The 21,563-nt window shown below is 41.0% G+C and overlaps 1 protein-coding gene across 5 annotated transcripts in view; it reads left to right on the top strand.

The window, feature by feature from the left end:
• The window catches only part of sec16a (SEC16 homolog A, endoplasmic reticulum export factor), a 54,784-nt gene that overhangs the window by 19,894 nt on the left and 13,327 nt on the right, over positions 1-21,563 (top strand). For 3 of the 5 annotated variants that reach the window (XM_080419619.1, XM_080419620.1, XM_080419618.1), the window contains 13 exons: positions 578-659; positions 1,989-2,106; positions 2,902-3,013; positions 3,150-3,258; positions 4,638-4,778; positions 7,943-8,056; positions 9,464-9,644; positions 11,126-11,586; positions 17,536-17,583; positions 18,501-18,665; positions 19,623-19,715; positions 19,822-19,881; positions 20,766-20,874. In XM_080419619.1, the coding sequence (XP_080275745.1) occupies positions 578-659; positions 1,989-2,106; positions 2,902-3,013; positions 3,150-3,258; positions 4,638-4,778; positions 7,943-8,056; positions 9,464-9,644; positions 11,126-11,586; positions 17,536-17,583; positions 18,501-18,665; positions 19,623-19,715; positions 19,822-19,881; positions 20,766-20,874 (1,793 nt within the window). Of the gene's footprint in view, positions 1-577; positions 660-1,988; positions 2,107-2,901; positions 3,014-3,149; positions 3,259-4,637; positions 4,779-7,942; positions 8,057-9,463; positions 9,645-11,125; positions 11,587-17,535; positions 17,584-18,500; positions 18,679-19,622; positions 19,716-19,821; positions 19,882-20,765; positions 20,875-21,563 lie in introns of those variants that run through there. The other 2 variants (XR_013932518.1, XR_013932519.1) reach the window with 2 other exon arrangements.

Here is a 21,563-nt window from a genome sequence, read left to right as displayed (position 1 = left end):
AAAACTTCGATTTGATTCTGGAATTTCAAAAATACATACATAGTTTAGTTTAGTTTATTTGCACATTAAAAAAGATATATGATGAAACAAAAATGGAAAAAAACAAACAATACTTTTATATGGAAAGGAACAAAAATCAAAACATGATATGCCGGATAGGCCAAAAAAACAAACAGAAGTGCTTGTCGAGTGGCCTTCCTAAAAGCTATCATTAAAGCTTAGAAACTAAGGTGTCAATGAAGATATGGAGATTATTCTATAACAACAATAATAATAATAATTATTAATAATAATACCACATCTACAAGCTCACAATGTGTCGTAATGCGATGTGAGTTTGTTGATGAGCTGATACCTTGAACACTGTTGAAGACCTGAAGACGTCCTCTAATGGACACCGGCTTGAAAGTGGTTAGTCTTCGGGACACATTGGCTGCATGTTGTTAAAAAAAGTAAAATGATGGATGATATATCGATCTGGCTCTAAAGGAATACGCAGTGTGATGTTCTTTTTATTTTTTTCACAGTAACAGAAGGTTTCAGGAACAGGTGTTCATGTCTTGTCTTTGTTGCTTAGGTTTGCCAACAGTTTGCCGATCAACGATCCTCTTCAGACGGTGTACCAGCTGATGTCTGGGCGAATGCCTGCCTCGGCCACTGTATGTATGACCACGTCCTCCTCTACTTTGATACAAATGTATATTCTATAACAGGGTGTCCGTGGGTCATTAAAAAGTCTGAAAAAGTATGAACCCATTCAATCCGGGAACGAATCTCTGTCAAGGTTTTGAAAAAATCTTGAAATATTGTGCAAATCTTTGGATTCATATTTTTTTAAAGCGAACATTTGTAACAACAAAAAAAAAGAAATCCAGGGACCCCCAGAAGCAAATATTTGAGTTACAAATGTTCGCTTTAAAAATATATATATTCAAAGATTTGCACAAATCTTTGAATCTTGTATATCTGCTATTTTTGAATAGCCAAAGTATACAATAATAGTTTAACTGGTTACACAGATGTGTTCCCCATCTGAATGGGTTAAATAAATGGTATCAACATTAAAAGGCCTTAAAAAGTATTCTAGTCTGAAACACACATTTCAGTGATCTTAAATGGTTTGCTTTTCACTGGAAGGAAATCTGATGGGTAACTTGAAATCTGTCACAGCCTCATATTCACTTTTTGTGATGTGATTTGTGGATTTTTTTTCCACCTGTAACTTGCGTGCCATATATTCCATAAAGACAACCGCACTGGACCAGTGTTGATTTTGACAGCATATTTTGATTTAGTTTTAGTCAGTCTTTTGAATAAAAATAAATTTCGTTTTTTGTCATATTTTAGTCATCTGAGATTTTGTCTAGTTTCAGTCGACTAAATGTCATACGATTTTAGTCGACTAAATCTACAGTTGATTTAGTCGACTAAGATGTATGTTGGTGGTGCCTTGATGGCGTCGTAATGGCTGATTTTACACTTGGTTGCATGCTGAAAATAGCAGATCTACAAGCTCACACTGCGACGCGTTGTGAGCTTGTAGATCTGCTATATTCAGAGCGCAACACCCGAGCACAACCAAACATAAAATGACTTGTATTTTAGTTCTACTGGATCTCTTCTCCACTAGTCCCTCACTAACATTTTAGTCTAGTTTCTATTTGTTGACGAAATTGTCACTATATTTAGTCTTAGTTTCAGTCACTTAGTTTTTATTTACTTTTCCTCAGTGAAAAAAGGTAGTCGACGAAGATTTTTCGTCATAGTTTTAGTCAACGAAATCGACACTGGTCCACTGTTGGCGGATACGGCCATGACACAGACAGATTTGTAGTATACATTGTATTATGATTATTGCTTTTTAAACCTTTAACCCCCTGTAGTTTGCAACCTGAGCTGGAAAACAAACTGCAGAGTCAGCCTAGAGGTTTCATCATGGCCCTTTTCAAGTGTGTTTCTCATGGAGAGCTCTTTGTTGCCCCTCTTAGTGCTGCGGAGAGGAGAAGTGGGGTGACTGGCGCCCTCACCTGGCCATGGTGCTGTCTAATCTCACGCACACCCTGGATCTGGACACACGCACCATCGCCACCATGGGCGACACTCTGGGTACGATCACATCAGTGACATTATTTACCACTTACCACCATTACCACCATAACTGCTACTAGGCAGGCTCACAGGTTTAAAGGGCAAGATCACTTTGGTAGAGGTTTGGGTTGTGTAGTTACCTTGCCATGATGTAACTCCAAAGGTGGACAAGAAATCAAAAATAATTGCTTCATTGATTAGAAATTGATAATTCAAAATATGCTCCTCATTGACTTACATTGTACGGTAAAACAGATCTCAAAGTCACTCTTTTAGCACATAAACGAACGTAAACAAAGCTGATTCAGACAATATAGAACATCACCAAACCCAGTACTGTTTTTTTTTTTAAATAAAAATGTCAACTTCCTGTTGATTGTACTATTTGAATATCTGGATTTCTTCCTAATAAAAACAGAAAGTAAACATTTTTATTAAAAGAACAAACAGTACTGGGTTTGGAGATGTTCTTTATTGTCTGAATCAACTTTGTTTGTGTTCGCTTACGTGCTAAAAGAGTGACTTTGAGAGCTGTTTCAGCATACAATGTAAGTCCATGAGGAGAATATTTTTAATTATCAATTTCTAATCAATGGAGCAATTATTTTAGATTTCTTGTCCACCTTTGGAGTTACATTATGGCAAGGTAACTACACAACCCAAACCTCTGCCAAAGTGGTCTTGCCCTGTAAGCCTGAATTATTCTTCATAACGCACTGACAATAGCCATTCTACTGTAATGCGTTGTGAGCTTATAGAATGGTTATTTTCAGAAGCATAAATCCAAGCCTTAGTGTCTCTGTGTTCCGCCAGCCTCCAAGGGACTCGTCGATGCCGCCCATTTCTGTTACCTGATGGCTCAAGTTGGATTCGGAGTGTTTACCAAGAAGAGCACCAAGATGGTTCTGATCGGCTCCAACCACAGGTGAGACACCGGCACATGCTTTGGCGTGCACACTCACACACACACACCTACAGGCCTTTAAATGGACCACGATGATACATCTAGCAGAGAATTGGCCTGAATAGAAGATCCTGTCTTTTTTATATCTCCTCTTCAGTTTGAGCTTCTGCCAATTTGCCACCAATGAAGCGATCCAGAAGACGGAGGCCTATGAGTACGCCCAATCTCTAGGCTCCCAGGCTCCCTGCTCTCTGCCCAACTTCCAGGTCAGTTCTTAGCCACTGAACACATGCTTAGAATGTATTTACCATCATTATCCTGTGCTTAACCCATTAACCCATTAAAGGTTACATGACGTTCAGTTTTACCACACATTAAAAGTCTTTGTCATGGTCCTTCAAACGTGTATAGAAAGTTTTAACAAAACATTCCACTCCATTGATCCATGGCAGGTGTTTTTCTCTCACATTTCTAAAGCCTTTTCAACTGCAATGAAAAAAGAAATCTTTGCCTGCGGGTGTCGCTGGTGAGGGATTTTGCCTGTCAATCATCGCCTCTGCTCCGCCCCCCCCCCAAAGGAAAGGATAGGGGAGGGGAGGGGCGAAGAGGAGAGTGGGCGGGATTAATCGGCTGTGACTTCAAGCTCAGATTACTTTTCAGCCTAATTATTCAGAAAACCCCAGACCACAGAAAATCCACTGAATGTTCAAAGTTCAGATTTTTTGGGTGTAATTGAGGTCATAAAACCCCCCCAAAAAACATAAAAAATAAAAAAAGTGAAAATGAATGTCATAGAACCTTTAAGGCCTGGAACGCGCCTGTGTCATTTTTAGATTTGAGCTAAAAAGCATAATTTTACACTTTGGCTATACGAGCTTGTAGATCTGCTATTTTTGAAAAATCCTGAAAATGTGTGCAAATCTTTGAATATATTCTTTTAAAGCGAACATTTTTAACTCAAATCTTTGCTTCTGGGGGGTCCCTGGAACAACATATTTTGAGATGGGGGTCGGCGGCCAAATGCATATCATTTTGGGGGTCCTTGACATGAAAACGTTTGAGAACCACTGATATAGAAACATAGGTTTTTCAGAAAACTGTAGAATCGGCTTCAGGTTAAGACCTGAGGCCTATTCTACAAAATGCCTTCTAAATCGGTAGTTTTCAAACGTTTTCGTGCAAAGGACCTCCGAAATTAAATGAAATTGTTTTGTGCCAGAGACCCCCAGAAGAGAAGAATTGGTGTAAAAATTATTCAATGTTTTTCAAACACTTTCAATTTTTTTTTTAATGTTCAAAAATAGCAGATGTACAAGCTCGCGGCACGGTTTGTGGAGAGAAACAAAATGTTATTTCTTATTAGGTCAAATAAAGTAGATGATAACTGTATATTATTGTATGAGGCACATTGTCTTTTATAATAAATGATATATTTATATTGAAACCTTGGCATCCAAATCTTAGACATGTTCACATGTTTTTATTGTACGACAAATGTATGGCTTAAGTAATGATATACTGTATGTGTAAGGCTTAAGTGGTTAATGATAATTTATGCGGGCATACTGAAGGTACCAGAACACTGATGTTTTCACGTATAATGAATGACTGTTACATACTCGACCATACTGTACCTTTTTTTCAGGTGTTCAAGTTGATCTATGCATGTCGACTGGCTGAAGCGGGGCTGAGCGCGCAGGCCTTCCACTACTGTGAAGTCATCTCTAAGAATGTGCTCATGCAGCCTTCCTATCACTCACCTGTCTTCATCAGCCAGCTCATACAGGTACACACAACACACACACACACACACACACGTACACACACACACACACACGGTTGCTTTGTCACCCTCCGTTAAAGGGATAGTTCACCCCAAAAAGTACTTATTTTCTATCAATTACACACCCCACGAAGCCTTGAATTCATGAATTTATTTTTGTTTTTGTCGCATTCCAAAGCCAATAATTTGATTACCGTCTCCTACTGGCTAATGTATCCGGTAGGAGACACAAAGTAGACTCTTTTGTCTCCTACCGGAAATACACACACGGTCATCAAATTATTGGCTTAGGAATGCGACAATAACGAAAAAAAATCTCCACGAATTCAAGGCTTCATGGGGTGTGTAATTCATAGAAAATAAGTATTTTTTTGGTGGGAACTATTCCTTTAATGTTGAATATAATGTACTCGTACTTGTGTCCCAGTACAAGTGGGATTCACCAAAAATAATAAAAAGTAAATATAGCTCCATAGCAGCAAAGCCATGGAAGTGTCTCCACTCTTCATGTATCACGTATGTCTTATATTTTTGAAATACTTCACTTAACCCTTTAAGACCTGAAGAAGCATCTGTGTCACTTTTTGATTTGAGCTAAAAAGCATTATTTTACACTTTGGCTATTAAAAAAATAGCAGATCTACAAGCTCATAGCGCGGCACCGAGTGCCGCGCTACGAGCTTGTAGATCTGCTGTTTTTGAAAAATCGTGAAAATGTGTGCAAATCTTTTAATATATATTGTTTTAAAGTGAATATTTTTAACTCGAATCTTTGCTTCTGGGGGTCCCTGGAACATATATTTTTAGATGGGGGTCCGCGGCCAAATACATGTCATTTTGGGGGTCCTTGACATGGAAAAAAGAACCACTGATATTATGGCGACATACGTTTTTTCAAAAAACTGTTGAATCCCCCAGAAGCAAAGATTTGAGTTACAAATGTTCGCTTTTGTAACTCAAATATCAAGATTTGCAAAAAAAGATCAATTTTTCAAAAATAGCAGATCTACAAGCTCATAGCGCGGCAGTCGGTGCCGCGCTATGAGCTTGTATATCTGCTATTTTTGAATAGCCCAAAGTGTAAAATGATGCTTTTTAGCTCAAATGAAAAAGTGACACAGATGCGTTCCAGGTCTTAATAAAGGGTTAAATTAATTTAATGAATGAATGGCGGTCTGAAACCTTGGCCAAATATGGACTCACACACGTCATAGATATGTCATAGATATGTCATAGATATGTCATAGATGTCATAGACTGATGTCACAGGCTGGCCACACGAAGTCTGAGTTCCACAGGGGAGAAATTATGTTATTGGACGCCGTTGTGTTCATACATTTCAGTGCATTTGAAACACCCGACACTTGATCGATGGCTCAGCGTGAGTAACAAAATATCAGCCTGGCTGGCTCACACAATACAGCCACACCAGTGAATGAACTCGCTGGCGCACTAGATATCATGTTCTCGTGGACATACATAATACATGTTGGTTAAAAATCCATTTGAGGGCAAAATACAATAAAGTCCATGGACTTATTTCCATCGTGGTCCTCTTTGTGTCATTCCTTCACAGTGAATGAATCATCCAAAGATTAAGAGAATACTTGATGAATTGAAGAAAATGGGGGTCCAGGATTAACAACGGCAAAACTATACCAAAGTCCCACTCGTAAACACCCACATAACTCTCACAGTATGATCCAAGCGTCTCGTTTCCTCACTCACTGCACTTGCTCACGATTACAAATTTAAGTTGACGATTAATTGTCGCTCAAATAATTGCGATTAACTATTTAATTGTGTGTTTGGCCTTTGAACACTAGAACATTATGAGGCCTTATAGGCTTCCTAATCAAAAATTGCACAGGGCAGATATGACAAATAACTGAAATATACGAAGAAATTATTGACCTATTTAATAATTGTATGCATGTAAAAAAAAAGCTGAAATAGCTGATCTACAAGCTTACAACGCGTCACTTCGTGACGCGTTGTAAGCTTGTAGATCAGCTATTTCTGCTTTTTTAATATTTGAAAATGTGTGACAAAATGTCTGCATGGAAGCGATTTATCTCAAATAATTGCGATTAGACGATTATGAAATCATTTTGACAGGCCTAGCGGATGAACGGTCTTGCGCACAAACAAGGAATGCGCCTGGGTGAGCACGTTTGGATAAACACGTGCTCAATTCAATTTCAATTCAATTTGATTAAAGTGTCAATTGTCAAATCACAACAAGTTGTCTCAAGACACTTTACATGTAGAGCAGAGACCCGACAGTCCCACCCTGAGCAAGCAGTTTTGCGACAGTGGCAACGAAAAACTCCCTCTTAACTGGAAGAAACGTCAGGAAGACCCTAGGGTGTGAGGGGCCAGGGTCTAGGGTGGGTGGCCTTCTGCCTCGACCGTGTCGGGGGAAAGAAGAGAGAGAGAGGGAGAGACAGAGGAGAGACAGAAAGAGATACAAGTAATAACAATAGTAGCAAATATAATAGTGTAAGATAGTATATGATAATATAATATTGTACAACAATAATGTGTATGCAGTATATAATGGTATAATATAAGAAAGTTAAGATAATATACAGTATAGTGTGGTGGTATAGTGTAATGTAGTAGAAATCCACGGTCGTGCTCCATGGTGCTGAGTTCACGTCCCTGTACGTGCATGAGACTGTAGATCACTGGGGTGGTTCTTCATTTTTTTGGGGGTTCTTCAAAGATTGTCTATGAATTCAAGTCATTTTGAGGGAGGGAGGGAGGGTAGGGAGCCTGATGGGGAAGGTGAGGCGGGACGTGCACTCCAAAGGACATGGAACACATTCACGTTGGGTTCAGATCATGAATTTCGTAGATATAACGGTGGTTCCAGCAACAATGATATTGACCTTGATTTATTTGACATTTCCCAATATCATTGGACTACATTAACTCACCAAGAGAGGTTTGCCGCCTCTAAAGTTTGACTGTGACGATAGATAAATCTACTGCATTTGACAACTTATGGTCACTCTGCTACCGTGACCCTTTTCCCTCTTCTCAGATGAACTGTAATTGGTCCATTAAATTAGTTATTTTTTGCATTTATCTCTATTATAGATGCCTAATTGCCTATTTATTTCCATCTTAACACATGTTTTATCTCTGATGTTTGGACACAGATGTCTGAGAAGCTGAGGTTCTTCGACCCCCAGCTGAAGGAAAAGCCAGAACAGGAGCTGTTCAATGAGCCAGAGTGGCTCTACCACCTCAGACACCTGGATGGACAGTTCAGGGTGAGTGTGAATTGATGGCTAAATAATTTGTAGGGATTAATTATCATGTAAACTTTCATATATGTAGAATAAAACGCACAATCGCACATGGGAAAGGTTTCTAGGCATATAATACGTTCTGCTGGCCTTATTTTAAACTAAAAGCTAGATCTAAAATCATACAATTTTGTGAATTAAAGGTAGAGTAAGTGATTTTCTTTGGTTAAAATAAGTGTTAAATAGCTCTATATTCTGATAGTAATCATTGCTATAGAGTGTTTGTTCAGTAAAAGGAGTCTCCTTGTCTCTCCAGCTCTTTATAAAACAGAAAATGCATTTTCGTTTCAGTTTCATTTCCAATTTTATCTAATCAGGATAGAGAACTCAATCAGGATATAGATTAAACAAGTGAAATTGGAAGTGATGACACTAAGAAATGAGTAGACAAAATTGGAACTGGAACACTATAAAAATGAAGCTTAAAAATGGGTACTTTCTCCTGATTGGCTGAGATTTTGACACCTACCGGAAAATGTATTTTCTGTTTATTAAAGAGCTGGAGAGACGGGGAGACTCCTGTTACTGAACAAACACTCTATAGCAATGATTACTATCAGAATATAGTATTTTAACCTTTTAACAAAATACTTTTTGTTTTAACCCAAAAATATCACTTACCCTACCTTTAACACATTGAGTGCCAGATATTATCATCCTCAGAGTGCCAGTTTTTTTTTTTACCGTGTCTTGGCGATGTTTAGACAGCTGCAGAAGCCACGAGGAACCGGATGTTTAAAAAAAAGTATCCGGGCGATGTGGTAGGGGTCCGTCTATCCACTGGAACAATAACATTTCTACCGCGATCCGCCATTTTAGAGAGATCGGCCATCGAAAATGGCTGGTTTTCACCACAAAAAAAAATGGAGATAGTAGTGTTTTTCTCAAGATCCTATCATTTGGGCGGATGGACGTCCGTTTTTTTTTGGGATGACATCACATCCGTCCACATCTTTTTACAGTGTCTTAGGATCATTCCTAAGTTGCGTTAGAGCGCCCTCTTGTGGAATAAAAAAAATACTGTATATATTTACGGTTATGGCACTCGACGGGTGTATTTGCAAAAACTTATATCTATGTTTTTGGCACCCAATAACATGCATTTCCGCTGTCGGCGGAAATGCATTTTGCAAATTTTGCTCCACTTTGGGTTTTCCTTTCAGCTGTGAATAGAATGCTGTAATTATGTATTTATAAATGAATGGATGATACTGAATTTGACCTTTTTATATATTTTAGACAATAGCAATGATATTTGTGTGTGGTTATAACGTGACACACTATGACTCTGTCAGACGGGGGTGATAGCCTACAACGCAGACAGATGATATTTGTGTGTGGTTATAACGTGACACACTATGACTCTGTCAGACGGGGGTGATAGCCTACAACGCAGACAGGGCGACCCCTGCACAGTACGACTGCAGCACCCCGAGCTCTGAGCTGGACCACCCCAGTCCCAGTGAGATGGATGTCCCGCCCACTGACAACCCTCTGATGACATCACTGCTACCTGGCCCACCACCGCAGGGAGTGCAACTGATGCCTCCAGGTGTGTGTGTGTGTGTGTGTGTGGGAGACACAGACATCTCCCTCTCTTTCATAATGAACCAGATAAAAAAATAATGTGGTTTATTCTTTCTGTCCCGTAGCACTTGCCGTTGCACTTGCCCTAGCCTTAGCGACCCTGCAGGCTTATGCAAAGCCTACTATGTAATTTAGATAGCATGTTATGTAGACAGATGCCAGGCCAGTTGTAGACCTGGCATCCTAATGTGTATAGCTTGAATGTTTCCTCTCTGGTCAGTGAGGTGATCCAGTACCCTATAAAAGCAGTGTTTTTGTCTGTGTGCCACCCTTATAGCACTGACGAAGGTCCTAGGAGGACTGAAACTTTAATTCACTTTGAGCACCGAGCACAAGATGAGCATTATAAAATAAAGAAAACATATTTTCTTAAAGTCTGTCTAAGGAGTTTTCCTTAACTTTTATGTAGTGAGCGAGTCTCCTTCTGCCAGTTTACCTTTTATGTTTTTGAGACCACCACAATGGGCCCAACTTGCAATGGGCCTGGTCTACAATATACACTACAACGTTAAGACACCCATGTACCTGTCAAAGTACTTGAAAAACTTAAAGGTAGGGTAAGTGATATTTTTTGGTTAAAACAAAAAGTATTTTGTTAAAAGGTTAAAATACTATATTCTGATAGTAATCATTGCTATAGAGTGTTTGTTCAGTAACAGATGTCTCCCTGTCTCTCCAGCTCTTTAATAAACAGAAAATACATTTTTCGGTAGGTGTCAAAATCTCAGCCAATCAGGAGAAAGTACCCATTTTTAAGCTTAATTTGTATAGTGTTCCAGTTAAAATTTTGTCTGCTCATTTCTTAGTGTCATCACTTCCAATTTCACTTGTTTAATCTATATCCTGATTGAGTTCTCTGTCCTGGTTGGATAAAATTGGAAATGAAACTACAAAAAAAAAATAAAAAATACAAAATACATTTTCTGTTTTATAAAGAGCTGGAGAGACATGGAGACTTTTGATATGGACAGGACACTCTATAGTAACGAGCACTATCAGAACATAGACCCATTTTGCAATTATTTGAATAATTGCAAATCACTTACCCTACCTTTAAATGAAGTCCACAATCACAACACCAGAGGTAGCTCCACTGATCACGTCCAACCCAGATTTGGCACAAACAAGGGGTTGAATTCGTTCTCCTGCTATGCCACTAAAATGTGGAATGCCTCACCGAAAATAGTGAAAGAGTGTAAAACCTTACTCTCCTTCAAAACCACTCTAAAAGAGTACCTACAGGAGGCTGCAATTAGAAACTGGCCCCTGTAAAAGTCAAAGCCTAGCCCCTGTTTAGACTGATGATAGGGTCTTCTTGGTCTACTATTTGGTCTACTATTTCCATGCATTTGATGTATTACCTCGTGTTTTCCTTGCTTACTGTAAGTCGCGTCTGCTAAATGCCTAGATTGTAAATTCTCTCTCTCTCTCTGTGTTTATGTATAGCTCCCACAACCATTCTACAAGACGGGTTGGGCCAACCCTCGCACATCATGCCCTCCGCCGACAGCGTCCCGTTCTACCCGGTGCCCCCCAGCCAGATCCCAGGACCGGGCTACCTTCCACAGGATCCACACCCTGGATTCGCCCCGGCTCCCTTCCAGCCTCAGGCCCAGCAACCCGAGCAGCCCGGCCCCCCGCCGCCGCAGATGGGCCACATGTCACCGCACATGATGCCCCCTCAAATGCATCAGCCACAACCGCCTCAGATGAACCAGCCGCCGCCGCCCCAGACGTCCCCTCACATGCCTCCCTCTCCTGCGCACATGCCCTACGCGGAGCAGCCCTCCTACGGCCCTCCAGAGACGCAGCAGCAGCAGCAGCAGCCCTTTCCTCCGGTGTCCGCCTCCCCGGCCAGGAGCTCTCTCACACCTCAGATGGACTTCTACGACCAGATGGCTAATATGGTTCGTTTCTTTGTGTCTGACAAATGAATATGTGCACGGTATATTTTCTCCTCTCGTCTGTCTCTGACCCATTAACACATTCACTGCCAGAGGTTTTTTTTTTTTATTCCCACCCAGTGCCAGCATTTTTAAAGATGTTAAACCTTTTTTAACCATTTTTCTAAGTAGTCACAAAATATTTTCTGTGATCACCGTCCTCACGGTGATCTCGTGATTACACACACAGGAGTCTCGTAGAATCGTGGAAAAAAAATAATCTGATCGCGGTAATCCGTTCCATAATTGCAGCCAGTTGAAAAAAACATGTTTCACCCAAAAATACATGTTAAAAAAAATAAGTACACAGGAGCCGAGATACATGATTTTTAAGTAATAAGTTAACCAGGGAGTGAATGGAGCAGTACATCTTTGGATAGCGATATCTCTGGTTCTGTGTGGAATTAAAAAAAAATATATATATATATATATATATATGGTGGTAAACGGGTGTATTTTAAAAGACGGACGTGTCCGTTTTTGGCAGGTAATGTGTTAATTACCTGAGGCCGATTCTACAAATGCCTTCTAAATCAGTAGTTCGAACACTTTAAAGATTTTTCAAAAAATAGCAGATGTACAAGCTGGCAGCGCGGCACAAAGTGACACGCTGCGAGCTTGTATATCTGCTATTCGGGACCCCAGCTCATATAATAATAAACGGCTCCCATTTCTAGGTGCTAACATAGTTTCAGTAAAACCTTTTTTAATGGCACCTATTTTAGGTTAAAAACACTTAATGTGTGACGTGAACAAGCCAAGATATTTATATACGGTAGTTCTCTCTGCATCTTAGAGTTGTTGATAACAGTCAGTTTAACCCATTTAGACCTGAGGCCGATTCTATAAACACCGTCTAAATCTTAAAGTTTTCTGAAAGAACTTTCCTTTTTTATTATTATTTTAACACATTGTGTGCCAGAGGTTGATTAAAATAGGGTACATCTAGTGCCAGCATATCTTCCATCCATTTACGCTGATATGTTTCGTGCTGTAGAAGCCCCGTCGAGGACGCGCATGTAAACAAAGCGTGCGTGCGAGACGGCGGACTAACGCCTGGAACAATGATATTTCTAACGCGATCCTCCATTGCAGAGTGATCGCAGATCGAAAACGGCTCATTTCCACCACGTTAAAAAGAAATGGAGATATTAAGCTTTTAGTCAAGGAGTTAACATTGGAGCGGACGACAGGAAGCATTTTTGACATGGATCCACATCTGGCCTCTCCTAGAGACTCCTTGGATGATCCCAAAGTTTCGTTAGAGCGCCCCACTTGGGAATAATATATAAAAAACTAAAATTGGCCAAAACGGTCTGGACCGTTTATGGCACATAACGCATAGCTTCTCAAAAACGGTCCGGACCGTTTTTGGCACTCAATGTGTTAAAGGGGAAATCCGCCGCGTCTTTATCACGATATGCCCGAATATGGAAATATCATAGTACTGACAAAATTCTGATCATAGATTTAGCTGAAATACACATTCAGGTTGAGTAACGTCATTAGCTATTCGATATAATGATGTCATCACGCAATGATATCACTACATCATTATTACATCAGATGTAATTGTCCTTTTAAATGTCGTTATTGTAGTTTCTAACAGAACACCATTCAGCAACTTCTGGATATAAATTGCCCTGCCTTCTAACACCCTTTCTGTGAATTAGTTGCACTGATTCACAGTGGTGCTGGTGTGTGAAATGTTTCACTGGACGATACATCTGAAAGGACATCATAATTACAGCCCAGCTGCTGTGGTAGTCGGACACAAGATGTACTCATTTGAAGGAAACAATCAGAAGAAGAACCGTGTTCAGATGGAAGTCCACATCTTTAACACAGTGTCTCTGCGCTGGAGGAAGTTGCCCCCATGGACAAATGGAGGAGAAGGTCCCCCTGATGTTCCCTCCAGGCGCTGGGGCCACACAGCTGTACTTATAGCAGATTGCATCTACATCTGTGGAGGATATCCTTACTGCAACCTGCTCTATGGATTTGATGTCGACTCCCACAGATGGTTCAAGCCCGAGATCTCTGGAACCGTTCCAGAGGCGAGGTGCTACCACACAGCCTGTGTCTTGGAGAAGGTCATGTATATCTATGGAGGAATCAAGGACCGGACGATGAATGACATGTACAAGTTGGACACCACCACAATGGTCTGGGCTTTAATTAACACCAGAGGAACTCCACCACCTGTTTTATATTGTCACTCTGCCACCATCATCGGGACAAAGATGTTTGTATTTGGGGGCAGGGGTTCCTATGGGGGCCAGGGAGTCGTCTACAACATCAGAGTGTTTGACACAGAGACCAACAACTGGCTGAACACACCTCCTGCACAGCCTCTCCCAGAAGGACGCTGGGGTCATGCAGCCTTTGCCTACAATGGAGAGCTGTACATATATGGTGGCTACAACGGGAAATACTTGAATGATGTGTGGAAATTCAGCCCAGTGACCTTCACCTGGAATAAGGTTGAACTCAAGGGAAACGGCCCTTCTCAGATGTATTGTATGCACTGTTGCATGGTGGGAGATCGTATCATACTCTTTGATTACGAAAGAAAAAAACTCTCTGGTCTGTTCATCTTTTTTTTATTTATTTTTATGCTTTATTATTTTCATATGGGCCGGCCTGGTCTGTTCATCTTAGATTTAAGTCCAACACTGAAGACATTATGCAAGCTAGTAGTTATTCAGTACGGTGTGGAGCAGTCAGAACTCCCTCACAACATCAGGTGGGAACTGGCAGCCATGACTAAAAACCACTAGAAAGGTTCACATGCTCAGTGGAGCGCACATCCCTGCCAGTACAATATTTGCCTCTGAGATGTAGTGGAGTAGAAGTAAAAGTACTGAAAATTGGAATTACTCCAGTAAAAAATACCTCAAAATTGTTCTTAACACATTGATTGCCTAGATCGCATATGCGTTCTTTCATTTTTTGGGGAAAATTCCACAAGGGGCGACCTAACACAGCTTTGGAATGATCAATCGTCTCTCAGAGAAGAAAAAATCACACCCAGTGTGAAGTGGGCGGTGTGGTCATCACAGTGGTCATCATAGTGATGGAAGCTCACTTTAAAAAAAAATGTTTTTTTTTAAGTGCATAGTCATATTTATAGGTTATTAACACATTGAGTGCCAAAAACGGTCCGGACCGTTTTTGAGAAGCCATGCGTTGTGTGCCAAAAACGGTTATGACCGTTTTTGGGAAGAAAAAAAAACTCAATGTGTTAATGTCATCATGTGTCTCGCTAGCCAATCACAGTGCTGAATAGAGTCAGCCAATAGAGCCAATCACAGTACAGCTAGGGGTGTACTAATGAGCCAATCACAGTACAGCAAATGTGTACTAATGAGGTGTCCCAACCCCACTTATAGGGGCGGCTACACCGCCCATAAATCACACCCAGTGTGAAGTGAGCGGTGCTATTTATGAGTTATTAATTTCATCATGCATCTCGGTAGCCAATCACAGCACGTCCTGCGAGGTGACGCGCTTACATTTTTTACATCATTATTCATTTCATCATGCGTCTCGCTAGCCAATCACAGCGCGTCTGCGAAGTTTGAAGTTAATTTCATCATGTGTCTCGCTAGCCAATCACAGCACGACATAATTCCAAAAAACGTCACTCCCACCCGCCCCAATGATGGGATTTTCAGAAAAACAGCTGTAACTCAGTTTCTTTTTTTTCCATTGAAAACCACCCGTTTTCAGCGGACCAAAGCTCCAAAATGGCTGATCGCGGTTGGAAACTTGTCGTTCACATGGATACACAGATCTACGGAGCCCCTAAAGTGACATATTTCAGATTTTTTTAATATGTCGTTCTAACGTCATATATGACGTTCCCACGTCTTATAAGGCGTGTGCTCGAGATCCTTATGTCGTTAAAACGTCTTAATAAAGTATCATTTATAGTCGGACGTAAGGATACGTAACGAGCGCCAGTGCTCCTTACGTTGTCGTTTTTCTCTCCCCCTCCGTCACCTGCGGCGCCAGTTTTTCCTTCCGTGCAGTCGACATTCACCGTCAGGCCGACGTGCACGTTGCGCACGTCGGCCTGTAATACCACTGGCGCCCGTTGGCAGTATAAGGGGGAAAAGTTTTCCTCGGGCCCTCTTTCTCCAAAAAAAGACCCACGTTGGTGGAAGTACTTGAGTAAATGTACTTAATTACTTAAGTCCGTTTGTCCGTGACAAAATGAACCCAGCCATAAGAGCCATTCTCTAAACACACACACTTAAATGATATAGCACAGTGCAGTAGGGGTCGAAACTCACGTTTTGTAGACAACCATTGTTTATGTCTGGTTTGTGGACTAGTTTGTGTCTTTTATTGCGTTGTTTTGGCTAGATGCTACAATGCTAGCTCCCATGTTAGCGCTGTTGCCAGGTTTTGTGAGAGAAATAAGCAACCAGGTCTATGAAAACAAGCCCAAAAGAATCGACTAGGCCAGGGGTCTTCAACGTTTTCAGGCCAAGGACCCCTTGGCTGAGAGCGAGATAAAGCAGGGACCCCCATTATTTATATATATATATATATATAAATCTTAATTTTTTCCTCCATAGATTTCATAGGCAGCTTCATAGACTTGTTTCACAGCACTATCATGTTGGATTCATGTTAATTTCACTCTGTACTTAGTCTGCTCTTTTCCCCCCCATACCAAACCACGAAAATAGCAGATCTACAAGCGCTCAACGCCTCACGCTGCGAGGCGTTGTGGGCTTGTAGATCTGCTATTTTTGGCTAAAGTTCTCCTCAGAATAGGGATGCTTGGTCGAAGTGGTTAGTGTAAAAATCCCACAAAGATTTGGCGGACCCCCTGTAGTAACTCTGAGGACCCCCTAGGGGTCCCGGACTCCCTGTTGAAGACCTCTGGACTAGGCCACATCACATGAAAATAGCAGATCTACAATATGTATTTGAGAATCACTGGTTTAAATAATAATTGGCCCAAATAAGCAACTACACTTTAGAAACAAGCCCAAATAAAACCGCAACCACCCATGTTTGTTTACAAGCAACTTTACAGAAAAATAAGCTCAAAGTCGCTTATAATAAGCGGACATGGCAACACTTCGCAACACTTAATAGCTCGCAACTGCTATCTAGTGGATTAATAGGTGTACGACGCCTCAACGTCATAATTTCTACGGATTTAACGTCAGCGACCTTGCATGTGTCCATAAAGAACGCAAGACCTCCCTCACCCCCTGACGTACGTTAAAGACTCATCTAGGGACTTTGAACGGCCCTTACGGCGTGCGCTCGAGATCCTTATGTCGTTCAAACGTCTTTAAAAACTAGCTATTTTCACTACTTTTGTTCGACACTCTTGTATGATGAAGAATTTTGTTTTATTTTGTTTTCGTCGGTGGAAAAAGGTAGTCGACGAGCATTTTGTCATTTGGCATTAGTTTTAGTCGACGAAATAAACAGTGTCTGGAAATCAACAACCATGCCCTTTAGATACTTAACCCATTAAGACCTGAGGCCGCTTCTAAACATTTTCTAAATCCTAACAGTTTTTCGGAAAAAAATGTAAAAAAATAATTTTCAAGATTTTTCAAAAATAGCAGATCTACAAGCTCGTAGCGCGGCACTCGGTGCCGCGCTATGAGCTTGTATATCTGCTATTTTTGAATAGCCTAAAGAAATCTAAAAGTGACACAGATGCGTTCCAGGTATTAATGGGTTAAGCCCTAACATTTTTCAAAATGAAAACTGTTCTGTACTGATGAATCTGTACGTTGTGGAAAAACACAATAGACACAATCGACTTGAAAGTAGCCAGTGGATGAGCTGATTGAAGATAATGCACACAATGTAACTTGCTGCTTTGTTATCATTGCAAAGCCATTAAAGCTAACAGTTTGTGTCCTGTTGTTACAGGGCCCTGGAAGGAGATCAAGGACAACTTCGCAATCCTCAATGCACATGGTATGATATTTGCGTTGTCAAACTCAAAACAACGTTGCATGTATTGCTTGTATTGTATTTTTTCCTTTTACGTGGCTGTTCTCTCAGTTTTTTTCAGATTTCACTGAGCAGACATACAGTACAAGTCATAATACCGCCAGTGTTCACACTGTTTTCAAAGCATAGCAAGTCCACAAAATTATTTGTTTTGTGCTTGTTTGCAGGTCCTTTCTAATCTCTCTCTCAGGGAACAGTACCTAGCTTCCCGAGTGTTAATTCACAATTCAGTAATTTTTTTTTAGGTAAAGTGCCATGTGTTCCCTTGAGAGTAATTTCTTATAGTATCCACAACTCGTAAAAATGTGGTGCAGTCCTATTTTAGTACACATACAGTGGTAAATACGAAAGCATTTAGATCCAGGTTAATGTTTTCGGGACGAGGCAATATTACTCCTTTGTCAATTTAAGTCTTTTTTTGCCCAGTATGAGGGCTGTGTGTGGACCCCATCTCCAAATATTTTATTCCAGGGACCCCCAGAAACAAAGATTTGAGTTACAAATGTTCACTTAAAAATATATATATATTCAAAGATTTGCAAAAATAGCAGATATACAAGCTCATAGCGCGGCACTGTGAGCTTGTATATCTGCTATTTTTTTAATAGCCAAAGTATAAAAGGTTAAAGTAGATAAAATGATTGTGATGCTATATTAACACATTTTGCTGGGGACCCCCTGGAACCACCCCCCCCCCCCCCCCAAGGACCCCTGGGGGTCCCCGGACCCCACTTTGAGAACCAATGGTGTAGTAGAGACAGCTTAGTGAGATGTCTTTAGGCTTGATGCAACGCGACACGTTGTGAGCTTGTCGATTGGACAATTTTGGTCATGTGACAATGGCGTGCAAACCAGTTTTTCTTTGCCCGTTGTTTCTACAGGTTCCAGGTCGCCGCTCTCGAACCACATCCGAGTCGTCCGCTCACTCTGGGGGGCGAGAGCGGAGCAACTCGTCCATCAAACATCCCTCACCGCCTCCGCCCTCCATCCCAGAGCAGCCCCGCAAAGAGGAGCCCAAAAAGAACAAGAATATCTCGCCTAAAAAGGTAGGATATCTGTGTGAATGTATTAGAGTTCTCAAATTCTGCCGGACCCGACGTTTTTTTGGGCCGTTTTCCGGGCCTAAAATCTGTGCTAATTATTACTAATTAGTCGGGCCGGGCCGAGCCTCGGGTTCTGTGAAAAAAAAAGAAACGAATGCCCCCAAAAAATAACTTTCAACTGCTGCCCCTAGTGGCCTAACGGTAAGGCAGACGGAAATGACAGTGGATGTGTTGGCTGAAGCTCAAAGTTAACTTTACTCTGGTATCTATTGTGTTGCTGTCCGACCTTCCTAGCCCGTGTCATTAAAGAAAAACGGGCGACTTGACAAAACTCAATCGAAAATCGGCGACCGAAAATCGGCGATCAAACATCGGCGATCGAACATCGGCGAAAGTGGCCGTTTTCAAGATGTTTTGGCCATAAGCTCTGGAACGGAAGGTCCAATCTACTCAGTTCAAAGCTTGTTGGATGCGTGACTTTGAGGACATTAAGCACATATACACACAATGGGTTAATTCCAAGCAAGCTGTTCCATTGAGAATAGGGGTGTGCCGATACACTAATTTCATGAAACGATACGATACGATATTGGGCTCACGACATCGATACGATACGATATATGGCACTTTTTCATTATGAAAATATATGGGGGGGGGGGGGGAGCAAATGCAAACAAATATTTCTGTTTTGCATTATTCGGACATGCAAACTTGTAGCTTTTCAGCTACAATAGCCGTTTTGAATCCAAATAGGGCAATAGTGTGACACCTGACCTGAAAAAAAACATGTTGTCACCCTTTTCACCTCGGGGCTGTTTGCATGCCTGATATTATTATTATTGTAAAAAAAAAAAAATCAAAAACGATACATATCGTCACGAAAACGTATCGCGATATATCGCGGGATACGATATATCGGCACACCCCTAATTGAGAAGCATCTTATGTTTCACTGTGCAGGCTGGAGGTGGTGGAGGAGGAGGTGGCGGCTGGCTGGGCTGGTTCAGAAAGGGGAAGAATGAAGCTCACTTGCCGGACGACAAAAATAAATCTGTGAGTTTAACGTGAGCTTTTACCAGTGGATGTTATTTCACATTCAAAACATTTCTGAAAAACATCTGTGAATGCTACTCATGGTAATGAATGTTTTCATTTGTAGATCGTGTGGGATGAGAAGAAGCAGAAGTGGGTGAACCAAGACGAGCCTGACGCGGAGGAGGTCAGTTATTTTCCTGATAATAATAACTTATGAGCAAATCTGTTTTTTCTTATGTTTGGTGAAACAGTGCCTGAAGTCATTAGTGATCTTTTTAGATCAGTGGTTCTCAACCAGTGGTCCGGGGACCACCAGTGGTCCTTGAGGGGGTTCCAGGGGGTCCCCAGACAAATTAATAGTTAGGAACCAAGTTGAACCTTGTGTGTCTGTAACTCTGAGAGTGTACAAATGGAACCAAATGGACCCTAACGGGTCCATTTGGTTCCATTTGTACACTCTCAGAGTTAACACTTGGGGTGCCAGAGGTTTATTAAAATATTATACGTTGAGTGCCGGGATTTTTTACCATTTTTGAACCTTTTTCAAGTAGTCACAAAATATTTTCAGTGATCACCGTCCTCACAGTGATCCCCTCATTACACACATACAGGTCTCGTACAATCGGGGGAAAAAATTTAAAAACATTCGGTAATCCGTTCCATAGTTGCAGCCAGTTGAAAATAGTTAAATTAACATTGTAAAAAAAAAAAGTACACAGGAGCCGAGATAAAGGCTTTTGAAGTCATAAGTTAACCAGGAAGTGGATTGGAGTCTAAATCTTCGAACAATTCTTTTTTTTTAATTAAAGAAAAAAAAATTATTATTTTTTTTTTCTTCAAAAAACGTATATATATGGTTTTGGCACCCAATGTGTTAAATGAACACTGATGATGATACTACAGTGTAGATTGGGACCCCCAATAAATCAAAATGGTTGAGTCCCTGGCATATCTTTTCAAATGGCAGTCCCTGGGCTAATGTGGGGGTCCTTGACGCGAAAAAGGTTGAAAACCGCTGTTTTTAGATGGACCATGTTTGATGTTTCCGTTTTGAACTACCTTCCCCAGTACAAGCCCCCTCCGCCCCCTCCCTCGTTCCCTAAGATGTCTCCCATGCAGATGCCGGGCGGACCCGGAGGGCCACCGGGTGGTGTCAACATGTTCTCCAGAAAAGCAGGTATTATATAGATTAGCACTTGTTGGTTTTCTGCAATCGTTGCTGTCGGCAAATATAACCTTCCAGTTGACAGTGACACATCTCTTCCATTTGTTTTTTATTATCAATAAAAGATAATGGAAGTGAATTAATCGCAATGCATCTCAAATCGCAATTATCGGAATGTAATGGAATCGTAGCCCTCTGAATCGGAATATAATGGAATCGTAGCCCTCTGAATCGGAATATAATCGAATCGTAGCCCTCTGAATCGGAATATAATCGAATCGTAGCCCTCTGAATCGGAATATAATGGAATCGTAGCCCTCTGAATCGGAATATAATCGAATCGTAGCCCTCTGAATCGAAACATAATGGAATCGTAGCCCTCTGAATCGGAATATAATGGAATCGTAGCCCTCTGAATCGGAATCGAATCGTAACCCTCTGAATCGGAATATAATCAAATCGTAACCCTCTGAATCGGAATATAATCAAATCGTAACCCTCTGAATCGGAATATAATCGAATCGTAGCCCTCTGAATCGGAATATAATCGAATCGTAGCCCTCTGAATCGGAATGTAATCAAATCGTAGCCCTCTGAATCGGAATATAATCAAATCGTAGCCCTCTGAATCGGAATATAATCGAATCGTAGCCCTCTGAATCGGAATATAATCGAATCGTAGCCCTCTGAATCGGAATGTA

The sequence above is a fragment of the Gymnoscopelus braueri genome, assembly GCF_963280865.1.
Source record: "Gymnoscopelus braueri genome assembly, chromosome: 22".
Classification (NCBI taxonomy): Eukaryota; Metazoa; Chordata; class Actinopteri; order Myctophiformes; family Myctophidae; genus Gymnoscopelus; species Gymnoscopelus braueri.
Note: the sequence above shows the minus strand (reverse complement) of the source record. Positions and strands in the feature narration are given on the sequence as shown.